We start from the raw sequence: 21,594 nt of genomic DNA, 5'->3' as shown, positions 1-21,594 counted from the left end.
CAACATTCCAAGCAAACACACAGGACATAGATCAGTTTAATAATCTCTTATACCAGCCTCACTGAGATGAAAAGCTGAACAATTTCCATACTTTTCAATGAGGCTTGCTTAGGACAATATTCTGGTAGACTGTGCCCTCTACCTTTAACAGAAAAGATTAGGGATCTCTTATCAGCTCAGCCCATTGCTCAATTATACACAAATGTGTAATCCAAGCATGTTCCAAAACCTTACAAACACATGCACTTTCTTAGTGAATATATCAAAAACCAAATTAGCAGGATATCAAGACTTCTAGATCACTACATCACTCCATGCTACTCTATGCTAGCTACAATGCAATCATGTGAACACAGTAAAAGCCCATCACCAAGCAATAGCACTGCATTAAGATCAGAATAAGCAATGATTTTATTCAGCTTCTTCAATCTTCCTGGGCAATACACTCAGCACACATGCGTAAATTTGAGAACAGAATAAGCCAATACAAAATTCAGTGCTAAATTCTTGTGCTGTATATTTCAGAGATACAGCGTAAAATAATATCTTTCTTCAAGTTGCATTAATATACTATTTTATGACACAGTTTCTGGATACATATTGTTTTATTCTACAAGTCAAGTTTGCAGGGCAAGAGAGCTCTATGCTTCATTCTTTGAAGTAATGCTTACTCAATTGCAAGTTAACAAATGACTTGCTGTATCTAGAAATCCTATGTAGAAAGAAAAAAAGTACAAAGTAGTATGCAGCAGACAGAGACAGCCATCAGTTGGAGTGAGTTTATTAGAAGTTAGAAAGACAAATACACAGTCACCCAACACCAAGATTAGTAGAGAAAAGCATAATAGCTGAAGTTTCACACAAAGACTAAACAGCACTGCTACTTTAGTTATAAGCATAAGTGAAGACATCAAGAGTTCCATATTGATGTTAAACCATGTTATAAGTCTCTAAATACAATTTAAAGCACATGCCTTACTTTTTAAATGTTTTATTCTGTAAAGGTCACCATCATGCCATTTTAATAATACCTTGTGTGATACTTTTAACTACCATTTGTCATAGTGAAACAGCTACTTATGAACCTCCTTTTAGTTTTATTAACTCTCATCTGTTACACAGCCAATGGTTATTAACACCACATTTCGTAAGACTAGATACATATCTGGCAAAGCTACACATGTACAGGAAAAAAGAGGAACCCCTTCCCACCAAAAGAGAGACACCAGCACTGAAGGAGTGGCCTGTTTCGTGTGTGTGTTTTTTTAAACAAGAATTGTAGCTCTGACAAGCATCTTAAGAGACTGCTAAATACACAGAAGTCAGTAGTGGAGAGAAGTTAGAGCTTGAAGATGGTGCACACCCGCCATGCAGGAGACAGTGTAAGAATCACAGAAAAGGCATCTAGGCCTGTCAGACAGAAATGGAGAGAAAAAACTGAATGAAACTGTTGGTGGGGAGGGGGTTTAAACAGGTTTCAATTTTGAGCATATTAGTCTTAACAGTATTTCTAGGTCATACAATTATGCTGGACCTCTACTAAGTGCAAGTCCCCAAAATCAGAGACAACAGTTTAATTTTAGTAATGTCTATTGTACAAGTGTCTATTGTACAAGTTATTTTAGATTGCAGGTCTGCCAGCAGGGCTCTGTTATGTTATTGTATGTGCTCTATACAACATTTTAACCTAACATGATGATGATGCATAGCTTCCAATAAAAATACACACACAAACACACCAAAATAAAGCGATGAAAAGAATGAGTCAGGTATATTAATATTAAAGTGATAATTTCTACAAAACACAGCCGGAAGCAAAAAGATTAAAATACTGTTAAAATACTAAGTGACAAAATGTGCCCATACCAAAAATTTTGTCAATTGATTTGCATTACAGTAGGTTTGTCATTTCAACAGAGTAATAGTTTTTGAACTGTGCTCCCAGGGTTCCTTAGAAGCTTATAAAGGCTTTCTTAATGAAAAAAATCAGTAAGGGAGGACAAGGTTCCCTGAAGGATGGTTTGTTCATCACTACAAATCTTCAGTGATGTGTATTAGCATGTGTTCTAGGCCGTGACTTTGGTTCACTAAAATCAACAGCAAGGTACAGCGGATCAGGCTGGTGCCCCATATTAATGGAGTATACACTCTAGAACAGCAGTTCCCAGCCTGGCGGTTGTGATCTCCAGGTTTCACATTTGAAAAATCCCTTAAGGGGGTGGCAAGAGACTTGTAGGCACCTGCACCTGTCACCTCCAAGTTCTCCCCACTGCTTCTGCCGATGACAGGAAGGTAAAAAAGCAGTTTGTAGGGGGCTTTTTACCCCTGGTAGTTGGCAGCAATGGGGAGAACCCAGAAACAATGGGTACCATCACCTACGGGTCCTCAGCAGGCTCCCAACCCTGTCTTAAAGGGACAGGAGGTTGGGAACCACTACTATAAAACATGCCTCAAAATAGTCTGTACTGCACATGAGTTCCATGGCAAGCACTCAGAGGCTCCTTAGTAAGAAGACAGTGTGGGAAAAGTATTTCCTAAAGGTTGAAAAAAGTCTGAACAACTAACATGGAGGATGCTGCACAGTCATGTCCATAAACTGAGATGAGCTCCAGGTTATAAAATGGGTGCTACAGATAAATAAAGACTGGTTATCCAAGGCCAGGATCCAAAAGGACTCTAGGTGCAGTTAAGGCAATTCCATGCACTCTGTAAAGAGAGGTATTATACAGTAGCTACTTGGTATTCATTGTTAAATAGTTGTATGTGAAAAGAGCCAAGTGAAAGTAGAGGTAAAACTTATTACCTATTATGATAACTGGGTCTTCATGGAATTTTTTTTTCTCAAGCTGCTCATCCTCAAATACACCAGATTGCGAAATCAATGGGACTTATTGAGCAACTAGCCTTAAGATACAACCCTTTGTATTTCTTTTTATCTTATGTTAAGAATGTCCACATCATTTGTCCTTATATGTAAGAAACGCACACAAATCTCTCCCATCTCCAGTAGGTGACTTCTGGTAAAAGCAGCAATTTAAGAGAACACAATATTATTGGTTTTCTCCTTTCCAAATTGCCAGGAGCCTCCATTCTTTAGCAAAGTGTGTTTGACAATAAGAGTGATAAATATCCACTCCAGAAAATTCTTTGGGCTGATCTGAACAATCCTGAACCCTTAGGGCACAATCCTAATCGGGTCTACTCAGAAGTAAGCCTTATTTTGTTCAATGGGGCTTACTCCCAGGAAAGTGTGGTTACAATTGCAGCCTAAGTATGTAGCGCCTAAGAGTAATGGAAATGGAATTCCTCCCACCCACTTTGTATGAGGTGCAGTGGTTGCTCCCTCTAGGCAAGTGTTTTTCAAATTGTGGGTCAGGACCCACTAGGTGGGTTGCAAGCTAATTTCCAGTGGGTCCCCATTTCAATGTGTATTTTATTTTTCATATATTAAACTTGATGCTACCCTGATAAATGATTGCATTTGGGGAAATGTTACAGATCTGTACTAGGTTATTATGTATATGCTTTTAACAATGATAGTCAAGGCACTTAGTCTCAGATAAGTGTGGATAAGATTTGGGATGTTTGGGGAGTTTTTTTTAAACAGATCAGCAACTGCTTGAGGGGATTAGGAAGGTTCTTATTTGTTTTAAGTACATTTTTAAACGTTTACTTATTGTAAACTTTTAATTTTACTTAATTTGATTTTGTCCTATGGGAGGTGGTAAAAATATTCCAGCTTGAGGATGGTACTTGTAGCCATGACATCACTTCCTATGAGTCCCCAACAGATTGTCATTCTAAGATGTGGGTCCTGGTGCTAAATGTTCATGTTTGGGATGCAGTGTTTTCGCTACAGTCTGATATATTTAGGCACTACTTAAATATTGAGGCAGATCCAGCAACAAGACAGATATTCCTTGGGTTCAAAAGCAGGACTTTTTACTCTGGAGCAAGGAATCTGTCTCCAGAATAAGAACCTTAAAGGAAGGAAATATGTGCATGTCAACCAATGAGTGCAATCCTGCTCTCAACACTGAACCTGCTTATGTCATTGTGTCCAGCCTCTTTGAATTCTCTTGCCCCCATCTCCTCTGCTGTGCCTTGCTTCTGGACCCCTCCATCCCTTTCCGCTGATACCTCTGCTACCGTCCTTCTGCTCCCTCTCTCCTCCCAGTCTCTCCTCTGTTACCACTTTCTCTTCCTTACTCGTTTTCTCCTGAGACCTCACACTTCCCTGCCCCAGCACAACGTTTTTAAGAGTCTCCCTGCCTCTCACTAGCTGACAGCACTCCTAAATGATCAAGGGTGGGGAAGCCATCGTTCAAAGCCTTCTGGGAGAGAACAGGTGCAGATGTCACTGCCAAACTTGCTAAACCTGCTAACTGGATAAGAGACACTTTTCAAGCGGGTGCTCCTCTTTTATTTACCAGGGGGAGAGTAACTGGCCCGCCTGACCTCAGCAGTATCTTTTCTAGTGGCTGCCTGCTGGTGTTCTGATGCATCTTTTTAGATTGTGACCCCTTTTGGGACAGGGAGCCATTAGTTATTTGATTTTCTCAGTAAACTGCTTTGTGAACTTTTTGTTGAAAAGCAATATATAAATACTGTTATTATTTATTATTTTTATTATTATTAAGCCTCACAAGAGCAGAAGGAATTGCACTTTGGCAGCCAACAGCTTATAATACCCCATGAGATTCTGCAGGCCACCACAAGGTACAACCACAGAGCTATACCCAGTATTTGGAATGTGGCCATACCACAGAATTGTACAGGGACAATACAAGCAGACAGTCTTCTGTTCAACCTTCTGTTCAAGCAATGACACAATTTGGACATACTTAACCTCACAAAGGTTGCTGAACCTTCAGACCAGACCATAGGACCAAATGACTGACACTACTATGAATGGGCAGGTGAGTTGGCAAATCGTACAGACTTATTTACAAAGCTGATGCAAATTTTAAAAACCAAACCAAGAAGATCAATAAAAGAGTGCCCAGCTTAGTGCCAATTTCACAGCAGTTAAAAATTCCCATAGCAATGAGCAGCTGAGGCAATCTGAGTGAACTGAAGTTAACTGCAGAACTGCCACTGATTTCCATGAGTCAGGAGATCTCGGAAGCCTCAATCACATTTACTTACAAGGGGAGTTCACCAACGTAAGTCAAACTTGCATGTCCTGAGGACTGAAGCACAAGTAATATGGTCTACTGACAATACTGCCAGTGAGTCAGTGCAGTGCACAGAAACTTGACGTGAGAAATCTGGGTTCAAATCCCCACAAATCTATGAAGCTAACTGAACAATCTTGAAACGATCAAACACTCCCGCATAAGAATATTGTGATAAGACTTCATATCTGTCTGCTCTGTGCTGCATGAAGGAAGGGTAGGATATAAATGTGTCATTACTCAATCTTATTGTGAAATAAATTACTATCATAGAGAAAAAAATGGGCATCTACAGATTTAGCAAAGAACAACACCAACATGAAATGGAAAACTGAGAAAGAAAGCAAAACTTAACATAAACAAACAAACCTAAGGAGGAGCAAAGTGGACTAGTAGCATTACAAACGCCATATGTTTCTTAAAGTGGAGAGTTCCACACTTTGAAAGGGTGTGCTTTGAGAGCTTTTATAAAATGGGGATGTCACTGACCTAGAAATACTGTTTAGTTATGTTATCAAATGCCCCTCATCAATTCCAAACCTGCATGCTTGTTAACTTAAAAGGCAAACAAATGAAAAAAAAATGCCTCCCCCCTCCCTCCAATTTGGAAAATTTGAAGGCATGCCAAGAATAGAAGAAAAGTTAGGGAAGAGTACAGTACACAGTTCTAATGCCAATGGGCAGATTAAGGCAATAAGGTGGCAATATTTCCATTATATGCTGATTGACTGTCTAAACACTGCTAATACCAAAGACAATCTGATAAATCACAGCAAAGATCAGAGAAACAGTTCTCTATGTCAAAAGGATATGGATATTTACTGTGGTCTTTAGAGTCTTAAAGCTCTAGCAAGCAACAACAGAATTATAGAATAGCAAGAGTTTAATATCTTAGGTATGGACATTTGTACCCTAGACACTCAAAAGCAAGAAAAGATTTATTTAAAAGCTTATAACTACTAAACTATGACTTAACTTTTACAGAACTAAAAATTAAGGCAAACAAAGTGCATGTATTCAGCGGCCAAAGTCGACAGAGATTAAGAGCAGCAAACTCAGTATTACCAAAAGCTTGAACTGGCTTCATGTATAAGACACCAAATAAAGCAGAGAAGCAGTGTCAAGTGCATGTTAACATGGATGAAAGGTTTAGAAAGGTGTTATTGTAAAATGTGGGCCACAAAAGTTACAATAAACAGTGAACCGAAACGTCACAAGGCAGATGAGGTCTCATAGTTTAATCAAGAATTTGGCAGGCTTCCCTTAGGAATGGAAGAAGTCATTTATCATCTCTGGTCTGGGAAGATTTTATTTTTGCACCATCATGATGCTATGCAGCAGCAAGAATGTTGTATACATGAGCCATATTCTACAACAGCGGTGTCAAATTTGTTCATACAGCAGGCCAAAGTTACCATTCTTGGTGCCTGCAGAGGGCTGGAAGTGAGGTCATTAAGGAGATGGTGACCAGAAATAAACACTTTAATATAGGAACTGAAGCTTTTGTGGTCAGGGTTATTTTGAAGTAAAAGTTATTTCATAAATTTTGACCACATTCAGCAAGTTTAGATTTTCCTAACATTTTACCCCCAAATGTGTAGGGCAGTGATTCTCAAACTTTGAGGGAGCTTTACTCTCTCAGTAAGTCTTTGTGGGGGAGGGGCAAGGGCAGGGAACTGATCCCTGAAGGGGAGGTGCTTTCACTTACTTGGACTCAGTGAGGGCTGTTGGAAGCTGCAGGAGGTGCGGGGAGCCCAGCGCAGCTCTCTGCAGTGCTCCCCAAGGTCTGAAAGCCTGAAACAGAGAGATTGCAACGCACCTCCTTTCCTCCTCCCCTGCTCCTTAAAGGGATGGGGTAAGCATTACACAAACCAGTGGGTTGCGATCCACCAGTTTTGAGGACCAGTGGTGTAGCACATTGTCAAAGGACTAAAAGCACAGCTGAAATGCTGATAATGCTAAGGAGCAAAGTTACAGACTGCTACACTACTTAGAGCAGGGGTGTCAAACATTTCATACAGAGGGCCGATGTTAGCATTCAGGGCGCCTGCTGAGGGCCGGAAGTGACGTCATTAACCAGAAAGTGACATTCAGCAGCTGATGGTCAGAAATCAGCACTTTGTTCTCATTAACTGCAAATGACAGAAGAGAAAATACACAAATCTTGATCATATTTCAAGATATGGGAAAACCCAATTTTCATGTGGGCTGCTGTTTCAGCAGTAACACCTCAGCACTGCTTAGCAGCTGAGAGGCTGAAGGCTGGATAAAAAGCTTTCGGGGGTGCATCCGGCCCCCAGGCCTTATGTTTGACACCCTTGACTTAGACTAAAGATTAATCTACTTGTGAAGACTTAAAACGCAAACTCACCCCACCTAAAGGTCCAACAAAACACCAAAAGCCAGGTGGTTCAAGTTAGAAGTCCAGACTTTTAAAATAGAAGCCCTCTCTAGTCTGATGCCAGAGTAAAAAGGAGGGGAGTTATAGCCAGAACCTCCCAGACCCCAGAAGGTCCCCACAAAGCAGCTCACCGATTGCTTTTCTCATGACTCACATTACACACTTAACCACCTGTTTCCCTTAGGGCAGCCATTTTCAACCACTGTGCCGTGGCACACTGGTGTGCCGCGAATGGACCCCAAGTGTGCCACAGGAATTTGGGAGAGGGTCATTTATCAATAGGACCATTGGGGGATGTGAGTCCCCACTGACAGCACAGTGTGCCTTGTTAATTGTCAAAAAGCCGATGGTGTGCCTTGACCATTTTAGTGCCTTGCAAGTGTGCCACAAGATGAAAAAGTTTGAAAATCACTGCCTTAGGGGGTTGGGACTAGCAGTAGCACAACAGGCCATATCCTAAACCCTATTCCTGGGCCTGGTAGCCTTTCACTGGCTGCTCAGGTTTGTGCAAGCGATTGTTATTGCACTTTAGCTGGCACCTAAGTTGCGCTGGACATACAGTAGGCCACTCAGCCTGCCTGTGCAAGTGCAAGTTAAGATTGGGCTGTTATCTAAATCGGGACTATTACAAGAAATCTGAGCCCTACTTGGGCATGCCAAAGATTGAAGCTGGGAGTAGTGGTACCTTATACTTATTAAGTTTCCTTAAGCTATTGTGTCTTGCTGGGTGGTCCTAATAAAGATACCAATGTAATATTTTTTGAGATTCTCTTTCTGCTTCTCAGTCCAAACCATGTCTAATTTGTTGAACCTTCTTAATCACTGCACCTCTTTGCCCCTTTTTTTCCCATAAGCGAAAAAGCCCCTGATCACTTTGGTAAGCCCTTCTTTACAACTCTGTACAAGGTTCTTTGCCCAATCTCCAAAAGAATATAGCAGGAAAAAGGTACAAACTGAAGCTCACTTCTGTTGGTGATCTGCACTCATGTCTGGCGACCAAGCATCACTCCTATCGGTGATCTGTATGCACTGCCTGGCTTCTTTCCAGAATTAGAAAGCAGCGGAAAGAGATAAGAGCAGCTTCTTTCAGTGTTCCTATTACAACTTTGCAGCTCATTAGCTGAAAGCAAATAATGACCCAATATTTGAGAGCCCAATTATGAGGGCCAGATAAGGAGATTCCATGGACCTGATCAGGCCCGCAAGTCTGATGTTTAACATCCTTGTTCTGCAGTGTGGCTCACAACACTTTAAAGTTCAAGTGGAGGAAAGGAGTTTTGCACTCAGGCGTTCTTAAAGTTAGAACTTTCAGTTTATTCCTCCACCAATTTCATTTTGCACAGCAGTGCTTAGTGCTGAACTAAAGAAAAAGAAACTTGATGAGATACAGAGAAAAGGAGAATTTTAAAAAGAAACAAGCAAGCAAAGTAAACCAATTGCCATCCTATTGCTTCCACTAAAACACTGGTTAGGATTAAGTCCTAGACATCAACCAGGACATTCAATCAGCATTCAGGTGCTCATGGCAAAATTTGAATTTTAGTTTCTAAAAGAGTCTTCCTCCCACCCAAACTTAGAGTTATCCAATAGCAGGAACTTACAAAAAGGCAAAATCTTATGTCTTTTGCTTACATCCAAATCTGCACAAATATGTGAGCTGAGAATATCCCTGAACAAACAATAGGACGACGACTGACTACTGAAGTGGTATACCAATCTAGGTTATTTTCTTATACTGTGTACTGTACTTACCCCATTCCATTCTACGCTCATACTCACTTCCTCTCCTCCATCAGGGCCGCTCTCATACTTTACCACGTCGACATTGAGGCTCTCACGGCTTCGCCTTCTCTCTATACTTTCTGGGTCATTCAACACTTCAGCAACTCTCTGTTTGTGAACATTGTCAAGACCCTGCAAGTCAGGAATTGAGAAACCGGAAGCCTGGTTTGCAAGAAGTAATTAAATACCACAAACAATCATTATAATTGAGTTACTAGTAAATCTGCAAAAGAGTCTGCTAGATGTATAGCAAACAAACCACAAACAGAGCACATATCGAAAACTCAGAATTGCAAAAAGATATTTCAGAAGGGTATTTCTGCATTGTCTATAGCCCAAAGCAGTACAGGTCCAACCTTGTTGTACACGGATTTGACTAAACACAAATGGCTACTGCAAATGAGAAGGAACGTGCTGATCCCCAGAGAGGGGGAAAATGCATCCCTTTAGTTTAAAAAACTGCTCTTCTTACTGTTGTATAGAGATAGTGGTGCAAGTGATCATTCCATTCTTTGGCTGAGCCAGGTATAGGCAGGAGGTCCTTTGTATTTCTAATTGCTGACTGTCTCTCTACAACAGCAAAAAAAGCTGATTTTAAACCACAATTGTGAAGGGACGCAGTTTTTTATTGTTTCAAACGACTTTTATTCAACATATTTTATCAGCAGGGAGTCCCAGAATCAAACTCCTGTGGATGTTGAGGCAAGACCTATTAGGAGCAATGGAGGGGCAAGAAACCTGGAAGTGGGTCTTTAAATCTATTTTTCCACTGTTTTTTTAATCCATGGATTTTTTTTTTAACCACTAGGGGTTCTGGAACAGAACCCTAGTGGATAAAGAGGGATGACCTGTACTTCCCAAACTTACCAGGCTGACAATGCCCTGCTCCTGCCAGTTGCCAAATCTGGAAGTAAGTGCCAACGATATGCAATGTGATGACGTCATCAGCACTTACTTTCGGGTTTGTACCTGGCAAAAAGACTCAAAAATCGTCATGCTTCTGGCCTATAATACAAGTAGTGTTTTCTTTGGGGAGTTCAAGGATTGTTAGCAAGAGCATTCTCACTGTTGAACGCAATTCAAGTTCTTTGTACCAAAATAGCAAACTGGACTAATTGTATCAAACCCTGGAAGAAGAAAAGAAGCTTGATTAACAGAGAATAGAATGTTTTGACAACAAAAGGGAAAGCTAATACTTGCCTGTTTACGAGACCTCATTGCTGCCTCTTCTAATGTTTCAGCAGCTTCAAACTTGCCCTGACGTCTGTAAAGTGCCCCAAGATTCTTTAAGGTAGTTGTGACTGTTGGACTATAAAGATATGCATTAAGATTACTTTCTAGCATCACAAAACTTGATATTTTTATAGTACAGAATAACAATCCATTAAATGTTGCATTCATCATAAATAATAACAGGCATTTATAGCTTACAAGAAGTTGGGGACACTTGCAAATGCACAAGGATTTATTCATTGAAAGGCACTGCACATACTTCTCACATGACTCATCCTCAGGACTCAGGAGTATTATTTCATGAAGGAGTATTATTTCATGAAGTTATCATGCTGATAACTTCATCATAATGGCAATCAGTCAGCATCAATATTAGCAATGGTTTCTGAAGAAGATACTTGTCAAAGAGTTCCAAGTTTTAACAGCAATTCTCCATTCTGTAACTAGGCTAGCATTAGAACCTTGAAGCATAAAGATTGCATATTTCAATTCCCCTTATCGGTCATGCTTAACATTCCAGTTCAGCAAGATTTAACTCAAAGGTCCCTGGTATATTCACTTACAGTCTAGTATGCAAGACTCTTTGTGCCACAGGTCTAATGTCTCAGGTTCTGCTCCAGCATACATCCTCAAGTATGCTACAATATTAAAAGCACAGAGCTACAACTAGGGAGTAACAATAGGATACAGGTATCTTGTTGTCTTGTGTGCTCCTAGAGGTCACTGGTGAGTCATTTCGAGATTCAGGAAGCTGGACAAGATGTGCCTTCAACCTGATCCATGAGTAATCTCACACACAAAAAATGTCCTCTGCTAACAGCAGGAGGAGGGCTAACATTACGGAAATGGTGACAAATACCACTTCCTCTAGTGCAGTGGTTCTCAAACTGGTCGGTTGCGACCCACCAGTTAGTTTAAAGGTTCCCCCGTCCCTTTAAGGGGTGGGGGAAGGGGAGAGGCAGGGAAGCGATCCCTAGGATCACGTCTGTATGGAGGGTGAGGGGGATGCTTGTGCAGTTCCATTTTGCAGGAGGTGCTTTGCGCCCGCTTTCTCTGAACGTTCCAAGCCTTGGGGAGCACTGCAGTGGGCTGCGTAGGGCTCCCCACACCTCCTGCAGCCATGTCTTTATAAAGTAAGTCACAAGCACTCCCCAATCCCCCCTTAACGGTGCGATCCTGGGGATCCTGTCACTGCCCTAACCCCTCCCCCGCAAGAACTTACTGAGGGAGTAAAGCTCCCTCAAATTTTGAGAACCACTGCTCTAGTGCATCTTCTCAGTTCATAAAGCAGGGCAAGTGTCAATACCTCAATGCATCAAGAGGCTGCCACTCATGACAGTGGAAAGTCATTAACCTTTAAAAATTAACATGTAGCATCAATAACCACTTGGAGCAAGTAATTATACCCTACAGCAGTGGTATTCAAACTGGGGCGTTGTCACACCCCAGCCTGTGAGTCCCGGCTTCTGCCCCCTTAAGGGGCGGGGGCAGCCAGGAGACAGGGGGAAGGCAGCGGTGTGATCCGCAGAATCGCGCCACTCAGGGGGGCTGCAGGGGCTTGGGTGCACTTGCCCAAGTCTCCTGCAGCCTCCCGGGGGTGCAGGGAGCCCTGCGCAACCTTCAGCAGGGCTCCCCAGGTCAGGAAAAGTGAAAGCAGAGCAATTGCACCCTGCTCCGCAAAACCGGAAGCGAGAGTAGGGCGATTGCGCTCCGCTTCCACTTTTGCGGAGGCGGAGCAGATCGCCCCACTCTTCCTTTCCCTGACCTGGGGTGCCCTGCAGGCGCTCATGCAGGGCTCCCCGCACACAGGGATGGCTGCTGCAGGGACTGTTGAGTGCATCCCAGTCCCTGCAGCCCTCTGAGCTATGTGATCCAGGGGATTGCAACACTGCCTTCCCCCTGCCCCTGCTGTCTCCCCCCCGCCCCCGCAAAAACTTACTGCAGGTTTCAAACTCCCAGGGAGTTTGAAAACCGCAGCCCTATAGTTACACTGTTGACCACCAATCTGCAACTGTTCAAAAGTCCAGGAGTATAATAATGCTGGGTTGATTTACAGTTGGTGAACTGCAGAAAGCTACTCTCAAGACAGTTACAACTGATAGATTTCTTAAGTGGCTGCAATGTAACTTGTGATAATTCCATTTCTCAGGAAACATCAGTCTTCAATCAAAAGACCACAATGACAACTTCTTAAATACTCTTAGTGCATAACATATCATAAAATGCTTATTTCCTCCAGCTCTCCCCCTCTAAAGATTTACTAAAACCTGAGTTTCTTAGAATCACTGCAACACTTTCTGTGTGGATTGATCAGTTTTGACCAGTAAAATCAGTTTATAGTATGATTTATTTAGTGCCATTTTAAACTGCAAATATATAGTGCTTCAAATTTTAAAACATCTTATCCTCAAATGTTAAACAGCCTACAACATTTTGTTGGAAAAGAAAATGATAAAAACAATCCCTTCTGATTTCCAAGACAGTCTAAAACCAAACAAGTGACTAGTCTTCCTTAAATGACATAGCAAGATTAAACTGGATGTCAATGGCAAGATAGCAGATGTGTCACACACAAGCCCAAAACATGCCAATTACTATACCAGCCAGAAAATTTGACATTTTTACACTTGTGCAAGCTTGGAGAATGAAGTTTACCTCACCAAAGAAGCTAGTATTTCCAGCACAGTATAATCCAAGCCACTCACAAGGTGAAAATGCTAGGCTATGGGAATCCCACTGCTTCTGACTTTGATAGGATGGAAGAAAACACTACCAGATGCAGCAAAGAACATGCATCTTTGCCTGCAAGCTTCACTTATTTGGGGAGAGTCATGGGGCATGTTTAAGAAGCAAATGTCTGGCTTGACAGCTTATGAGAGCAATCTCTGAAAACAGCTACAAACATCCTAGTTTTCCATAATGAAAAATGCATGTTCTTTTGCTAACTTATTCAGATGGTTGGGGCCATGTTATCTGCATATTTTCAAACAAAAGGAACTGATGTAGCCACAAGTAACCAGGATAGCATGATATCACAGTCTAAAGGATTTATTAATTTTAATCATAATTCATTGGAAATGTTTGTCTGTCAAAAAGCTACTTGCCCAATTCAACCCTAGTCACAATTAGATGCGACTAGTCATACTAATTGTCATACTAGCCACCCTGGGTCCCTTTTAGGGAGAAGGGCGGGATATAAATAAAGTTTATTATTAAGTTTATTATACCAGCATGTCAACGGGGATGCAATTCAGATGCATACATCTATGCCCAAGGTCCCTAACCCAGAAATGATGTTGGAAGCCAACATCTGCACATGTTCTCCTTAGTTGCACTTGAGTGACTGTTGATTGATAAGATGTTGCAGGCCATCAGAAATACAATACAGGGCCAAATTTCTAAGGTTATATAGGTAATAGGTGGGATCCCAACTAGTCCTAGTTAGGCGCTAGATCCCAACTAGTGGGATCCCAACTAGTCCTGTTAGGCACTCCCTCCTAAATGACTAGAAGAAGCATTCCTTTAAAAGAAGGATCCCTTCATGAGTAGAATGCTCCTTCCATTCACAGAGGAAGTGCTGGAAATGCTAGTATGGATGCCACCCACTGTGCTTTGTTGTTCAACACCCCCCATTTTTACTTTATTCAAATGCTTTAAGAAAGTGTGCCTACCTATCAACTTTGCAAGCTTTGTACCAGCCTCCGTATTCACCAAAAGTAGTGCCATCTTTTTGCTTTCCCTAAATTGAGAACAATACATTAAATTGCATCCTTAACGCTATAAAAACATAAAGATAGTTCTGCTTTAGACTGCCTCTTACTTTGCATTCTTCTCTCTCTTCAGCATGCATCCAGATAGGTTTGTTTTCATCTATGTAAAAACAAAGATATTAATACCATATGACACAAAGCAATTGCAACACTTGGCCAGGCAAGCATTCTAAAAGACCTTTTAAAAAGACTTATTTTATGATGCTATAAAGCGGGGGTGTCCAAACTTTTTGGCAGGAGGGCCACATCATCTCTCTGACACTGTATCAGGGACTGGAAAAAAAAGAATTTACATTTCAAATTTGAATAAATTTACATAAATGAATATATTAGAGATGGAGCTTATATGAATGAATGAAGGTCTTACAATACTCAAGGCCTACAAAAGGCCTTGCACAAAGCAAGGCTGGTCTTTGCTGCCGCTGCCACGCAACAGACGTGAAACAGCAAGCAATGGAGGGAGCCCTCGTCCTACAGCTCACGTGAGAGGTCGAACAGACACCCTCATGCTGACAGCAGTTGCATTGGGCCAGTACGGGCTCCAGCAAATCTCCAGAGGCTCATTGGAGAATGAGGGCTCTCCGCAGGCCAGATTGGGAATCCTCGAGGGACGGAAGTGGCCCCCAGGTCGGGGTTTGGGCATCCCTGCTATAAAGAAATCTACCCAACCCCTTATCTTCTAGGGCACCTTAAATATCATGAGCCACTCACAGGCCTATTCTCTTAGAAAGGAAATGTCTCTAAAAAGCTGAAAGTAGCAGCAGCAGCTTTTACTGCACCATGTCAGAATAAAGATGATATCACAAGCTTTACATAGATGGTAGAACAGAAAAAAAGTCACCTAAGTATTAAAGTTACAAAATGGTTAAAGTGTTTGTTCAAGGCGGCTTTGATGTCAACCAAGTTGTAAGATGTCAGCTAAGCACACGCTGACAGAAGCTTAGCTGTTTGCTAGAACATATGTAGACTTTGCTTTCATCTTAATACTACTTTTGATATCTTGTGCATGGTGCTTACATAATTTACTTCCTGCAATGAAACCCACATTTTATAGTCAGAATATGACTTGCTAACATTGCACTAGCTAGGAAATGCATAGCCCAGCAAATGACAAGCTCTCTACAGGGAAGCTGACTTTTTAATCCTCATGTAAAACGTGCAGAATTCTGGAATACTGATGAAAAAGACCATGAGCCAAAGAGTTACTATAATAAGCATGGCCAATGGAACTTGAATGTATATATTTTTGCTGTAGATAGTAAAATGATCTCCCCCAATCAAGGTAGCACCAAATACTGCTCTGGAAACACCACTTCATATTAATGGTGGCTTGCCATGCCATATGGGGAACTGCTGCTTGAGGAACACAAACCTTGTGTGGGGTGCAAAACCAGTTGTGTGATTTTTTTCAAAGTCTGGTTAAATAGCTTATAAGCTAAGCACTTCATAAACAAGAATTTCAGAAAAGGATTTTTAAATGCAAGTTATACATCATCTATTAATTTTAAATGGAAACATTTGAGGGTCTCCTAGTTTCAACTAACTTTCCATGATAATACATTTACCATCCACAGAGCCGAATTCCCTTTCATGGGCACGAGTAAGGATCTCTTTGTATAAAGTTTCAGCTTGCTTAAATTTGCCTTGTTTCAGATAGCAGGATGCCTGAAAGAGATGAGTACCATAGTTTTAAATGAACTACTCTCATTATTCAGATTTAATTAATATGATAGTTAATACGAATTATATATTTAATATGAAAGTGTTATTTGTTCAATGTGCATCAATGGGTTGGATCCAAATGTGACTTTCCACATGTAGAAGGCATCTTCTGCTCACAGAAGGGCCATTTTGCACCCTACACTACAGAACCAAGCAACAAAAATGAAATTAAATCCTAAGATATACCGCTATTTGAGCAAGCAAAAGCACAAGAACTGCACAACAATCTATAACACCACTGTGCAAACTTGTCCTCTAGCTCTTGCACAAATGTTGGTGGAATAATGTCTTCTGCTATTTTCATTCTGCTCATAGTTCTCCAGATCTAAATGTATATTTTCAGCAAATGAGACATACAGCAGTTCAACTCCCCTCATTTCCTTCACTGTATAGACGTACCAAATTATTCTTTGTTTTTGCTACATTAGGATCATCCGGCCCCAGTTTAGTTTGGTAGATCTCAAGTGCACGCTGATAGTAGTATTCCACTTCTTCGTATTTACCCTGGTTCTGACATAGTAAGGCCAGATTATTTAACTGTTTGGCAACATCTGGGTGATCTTTTCCCAATACCTAGAAATAAAGGGACGCCAAAATAATTATCTCTCTTGAACATATACACTTAGTAAAGCCATACGTTTTACAGTAGTATTTACTTTATATGAATCTCTCAATTTTCTGGCATTCTTGATTTCTGATAAGACAACCATTACTCACGAGGCACACTTGATTAGCTAATGTGCTTAAAGTGGTCACTTAACAGCTACTTTTGAAGGTACAAGAATAGCATTCCACAACATTAACATGAACCCTAGGGAAAAGATGCTCTAAATCAGTGTTTCTCAAACTGTGGGTCGGGACAGTTCATTTCAATATTTCAACATCTCCATTTCAATATTATATTTTTAATATATTAGACTTGATGCTACCCTGGTATGTGACTGCATTTGGGGAAACGTTACAGACCTGTACGTTTAACAAGCTACTATGTATATTTTTTTTTTAACAATGATAGTAAATGGGACTTACTCCTGAGAAAGAGTGAGTAGGATTGCAGCCTAGGATTATTAAAAATTTTCCTTGATGATGTCACTTCTGGTCATGACATCACTTCCGGAGGGTCCTGAGAGATTCTCATTCTAAAAAGTGGGTCCCGGTGCTAAATGTGTGAGAACCACTGCTCTAAATGTTTTAGTGTGTTACAACTGTTTCATGAGTGTGCTAGAAAAGAAAGGCTCATCTGGGATTCTAAGATATTTCGTGTTCAAAATGTCCTTTATAATATGACATTTTGGTCAAAGAGCAAGAAAACTATGAGAATTTCAAGAAACAGCTTAAGAATTTCCAAGACTTTAAAGTTGCATAATCACCCATAAAACCTCTTGTTTAACTGCACATACATTCTGCCTGGCCTAGTCCAATCCAAAGTGGCAAATGAAAAGGTGTACCAGTTCCATTGCCCCCCTAAAAAAAAACAAAAATTTACGCATACTGCACTACTGCCATCACCTTGACCACTAAATAGGCATATTGCGGCAAGGAGAGGAAGAGCAAGGGAAGACGCAATGCAGTGCTGTCCACTTTGTTAACCTTGAGCTCTGGCACTACTTTATTCCTGTGCACTGTCCTATTTATTTCAAAACAGCACAGTGCAAAGAATAGAGGCAGCAATGGACCAGGAGATAGCTTAGCTGTGCCATGCCTCACAAGTTAGTGGGAGAGGAAACAGCTTCCCCTCACCACAGTGGGCTGTCACTGCCCCAATCTTCTTCCTGTTCAGAGTGGTAAGGGATTGGTGATCTGACTGAAGTGGGTTGCAGGTAGTGGACAGACATGGAGACATAAGAATAGCCCTGCTGGATTGGGCCAAAGGCCCATCTAAGTCCAGCTTCCTGAATCTCACAGTGGCCCACCAGATGCCTCTGGGAGCACACAAGACAACAAGAGATTGGCATCCTTGTGCCCTCCATTGCATCTGGCATTCTGAGACAAGGCACCCCTTGTCAGTTCACTACTCCCCCTCCCCCACTTGAAGCATTTCAATCAACTTCATTAATAGGCCAGTCCTGCATACTGCAAATTTCATAGAAGTCCCAAGCTTTAAAACTGAAATTTAGTAAAGTTTATGCTACCTTCTCTCTGATTTCCAAAGCTCTTTTGCATAAAGGCTCAGCTTCCTTGTATTTCCCTCTTTTCCCATAAAGCACTGCAAGGTTGTTTAAAGTAGCTGCAACCTGCAAAGAGAAGACAAGTATTACACCTACTGCACCTGATGAAGTGATGTGAAGCAAAATTAAGATGCTCACAAATTTACAATGCTTCTATTTATTTGCTGCTCTGATGTATTCAATAAAGGACTCAAAAGAAAAAAATCAAGTTACAGGATACAAGCAAAAAATGTTTGACTAGCACAGTGGTGCCCAACCTTGGTGGTCTACAGTTAACAGTAGATATTTTTGTTGTTGTTGCATTCATAAACTTAGCAAAGAAATATGAATGAACAGTGCAAGACTGCATGTCTACTGAGAAGTACCATTGAATTTAACGGGACTTGCTCTCAGATAAACGTGTATAGGATTGCAACCTTAGAGACTGAAATACTGGATATTATGCTCTCTGCAGTCTGTCTCATATACACCAGCATGCATGGCATCGGTCTTTTTAAATGACCAGGGCTAGTTTATTATAATCCTCGGTCCAGAGGCTAAGAGCCTTATCAGGACAATCATCTAGGCAATACATTAACCATAACATATAGGATGGGAAACACTGGGCTACTATCTCAATAAATACACAAGTTTAGTCCAGATCAGGGGTGTCCAAAGTTTTTGGCAGGAGGGCCACATCATCTCTCTGACACTGTGTCGGGGGCCAAGGAAAAAAGAATTAATTTACATTTAAAATTTGAAAAAATTACATAAGTTTACATAAATGAATATATTAAAGATGAAATTATATTAATGAATGAAGGTCTTGCAATAGCTCAAGAGGCGTATAAAAGGCCTTGCACAAAGCAAGGCCAGCCTTCCCTTTGCTGCCACTACAGCATCACAGACGTGAAACAGCAAGCAGTGGAGGGAGCCCTCATCCCACAGATCACGCGAGAGGTCAAACAGTCACCCTCATGCTGAAGGCAGTTGCGTTGGGCCAGTGTGGGCTCCAACAAATCTCCAGAGGGCCAGAGGCTCATTGGAGACTGGGGGCTCCCTGAGGGCTGCACTGAGAGTCCTCGAGGGCCGCAAGTGGCCCCAGGGCCGGGGTTTGGGCACCCCTGCTCTAGATGATGCAAAATGATAATTAAAGAAACAGGAAGTAAAATTTCACATCTTTTCCGTGCATTTATTTTATTGTTTACATTTAGAGGTGACTTGAAAATTGCGAATAGTGAATAAATGTTCACTCTGTTTTTTAAATAAACATAGCTCCAATGGGATTTAAGCAACACATTTATTTGATACATTTCTTCGCAGTCCAGGAGTACATACAAATCATGCAGTTTGATTGGGAATCAGGCAAGTATGCCAGGAAAGTAATTTTTGTGCATAATTTTTTTTCCAGTGGTCCAAATGTTGAAAAGATTCTGAGATTAGTAAAAGTACAGAATGTTGTATTGAGGGCACCCTACCTGAATGCTCTTAATGATAAGCCAGGATTTTAAAACCTTCCTGTTGAGTTTAATATTAAAGAGTAAGTTTAACACAAAACACAAACAAAAAAGACTTGATACTACAGGAAAGGGAGAGAGAAATATCAAACTGTTAGATATACAAACCGCTGGATGATCTTTGCCCAATGTTTTTTCACGAATAGCCAAGGCATCATTCAATAAGTTTGCCGCATCTTTGTATTTATTCTGGTCCCTAAATTAGGAAAGAATCAACACACCATATTTTACAAACATTCAACCATTAAGAGACAAAGACTGATCTGTTAAGGACTGTTCAGGATATAAAACTGTGAGTATTCAATGGAAATTCTACATGTTCATATCCAGGATTCCCCAGAAGATCAACAGTACAGTAGCTAGCTAGTTAGGACAACATACTACATCCAGCCTGGATGATGATCCAAAGATACTATACACATCCTTATGAAAAAAAACTACAGATCACTATGGTATACATCGGATGTGTACTTATATTCCTCTTTCTCTTGCATCCCCCACCCCTTGTATCAAGAGACACAGAATTCAACCATAGGCACCAGATAGAGCCAAATGCACAACTGATTCAGTTCACAGGCCACTAGTTGCCAACTGCTACCACAGCAAGATTACTTCTGCCCATTTCAAATATTATTCAAGGGAAGTCTGTATGGCGACCTCTCAAAAGCCTGAGATGGAAAAAAAAATTTTTTTAAGGTACAGAAAACCAGATACCACTGATAATGAACAAGAGTTTTTCTAAACACCAACACTGGATTTAACAGCTGTTGCTACAACTGTTTTTATACAGGTTGTTTTTTTTTAAAAAGAGCTGCTAAGAATACCAACCTGTATACCAATGCAAGTATGTTCAACATAGTGGCAACATCAGGGTGATCATGGCCCGAAGTCTTCTCCAGGTCTTCAAGTGCTTGTTTACAGAGGGGTACAGCAACCTCATATCTACCTTGGGAAGCATACTGGATGACAAGATTATGAAGGGTCCTTAATCTTGCTGGAATCTCATAGCCACCCTGTTGAGCTGCAGCTGCTGCACTACTATGCGGCTGTTGGACTGGGGGGAAGACAGACATGATCAGAAAAGTGTGTCCCATTCAAGAATATTAGCACAGAAAAAAATTTGCTATTTTATTGTAATTTTTTTATTCATTGAGCTCTTGCATATCTTTTTTCTGTAAGTCACTCCAGGAAACCCCTGAAAGTATATAGGGATACCAAATATTCTACTTCTGCTCAGTGACTTCTCACCATTCTGCTCTGAGCTTCTGACCATTCTTTGCAGGCTCACTTTGCAATCTCCAAACCCAGAATTGGCTAGCAATGACATCATCACCATTTACTTTCAGGAGCTACTCACTGTATTTGCAACGCTGGGGGCATCGTAGGCCCCAGAAGACTGGGAAGTGTTGCCCCAGACCATGCTTTGATGGGCTATAAACACTACTTCGAAGGGTTTTACACCAAGCTAGAATGTTTGAATGCTTGACTTTCAGAATTTTCTATTAATCAATTCTGTGTCTATAATTTCCATTGCTTCAAGCTAACCAACTACCATGCTTTGATCCTACAGCTAGCCTTTAATAGTATACAATAGTAGCCTACAGCAGCCCAGGAGCTTACTCTTACAAGAAGAGTTACTCTCCTCAAATAACACAAATTAAATGATTTTGAGCTCACTTACTTGGTCCTTGATCATCTTCATCATTGGGAAACAAATCGTCCAGTGGTTCTTTGGTAGAATCTATGTCTTTATCCTCCTAAGCAACCCCAGAAATCAAATAAAACTGTTACAACTGCTAAATAGATTCTTCATGTTCATCATGCACGTTGAGATTGCAAACACAC

The 21,594-nt window shown here is 41.0% G+C and overlaps 1 protein-coding gene across 4 annotated transcripts in view; it reads right to left on the bottom strand.

The window, feature by feature from the left end:
- KLC1 (kinesin light chain 1) overlaps positions 1-21,594 on the bottom strand; it is a 49,559-nt gene that overhangs the window by 13,892 nt on the left and 14,073 nt on the right. For 2 of the 4 annotated variants that reach the window (XM_066629369.1, XM_066629383.1), the window contains exons 4-13: positions 21,431-21,506; positions 20,578-20,803; positions 19,858-19,945; positions 18,218-18,319; positions 16,485-16,658; positions 15,929-16,028; positions 14,414-14,463; positions 14,265-14,332; positions 10,561-10,669; positions 9,331-9,492 (exon numbers count right to left, since the gene is read on the bottom strand). In XM_066629369.1, the coding sequence (XP_066485466.1) occupies positions 9,331-9,492; positions 10,561-10,669; positions 14,265-14,332; positions 14,414-14,463; positions 15,929-16,028; positions 16,485-16,658; positions 18,218-18,319; positions 19,858-19,945; positions 20,578-20,803; positions 21,431-21,506 (1,155 nt within the window). The remainder of the gene's footprint in view (positions 1-9,330; positions 9,493-10,560; positions 10,670-14,264; positions 14,333-14,413; positions 14,464-15,928; positions 16,029-16,484; positions 16,659-18,217; positions 18,320-19,857; positions 19,946-20,577; positions 20,804-21,430; positions 21,507-21,594) is intronic. The other 2 variants (XM_066629375.1, XM_066629391.1) reach the window with 1 other exon arrangement.

This window comes from Tiliqua scincoides, chromosome 1, assembly GCF_035046505.1.
Source record: "Tiliqua scincoides isolate rTilSci1 chromosome 1, rTilSci1.hap2, whole genome shotgun sequence".
Lineage (NCBI taxonomy): Eukaryota > Metazoa > Chordata > Lepidosauria > Squamata > Scincidae > Tiliqua > Tiliqua scincoides.
Note: the sequence above shows the minus strand (reverse complement) of the source record. Positions and strands in the feature narration are given on the sequence as shown.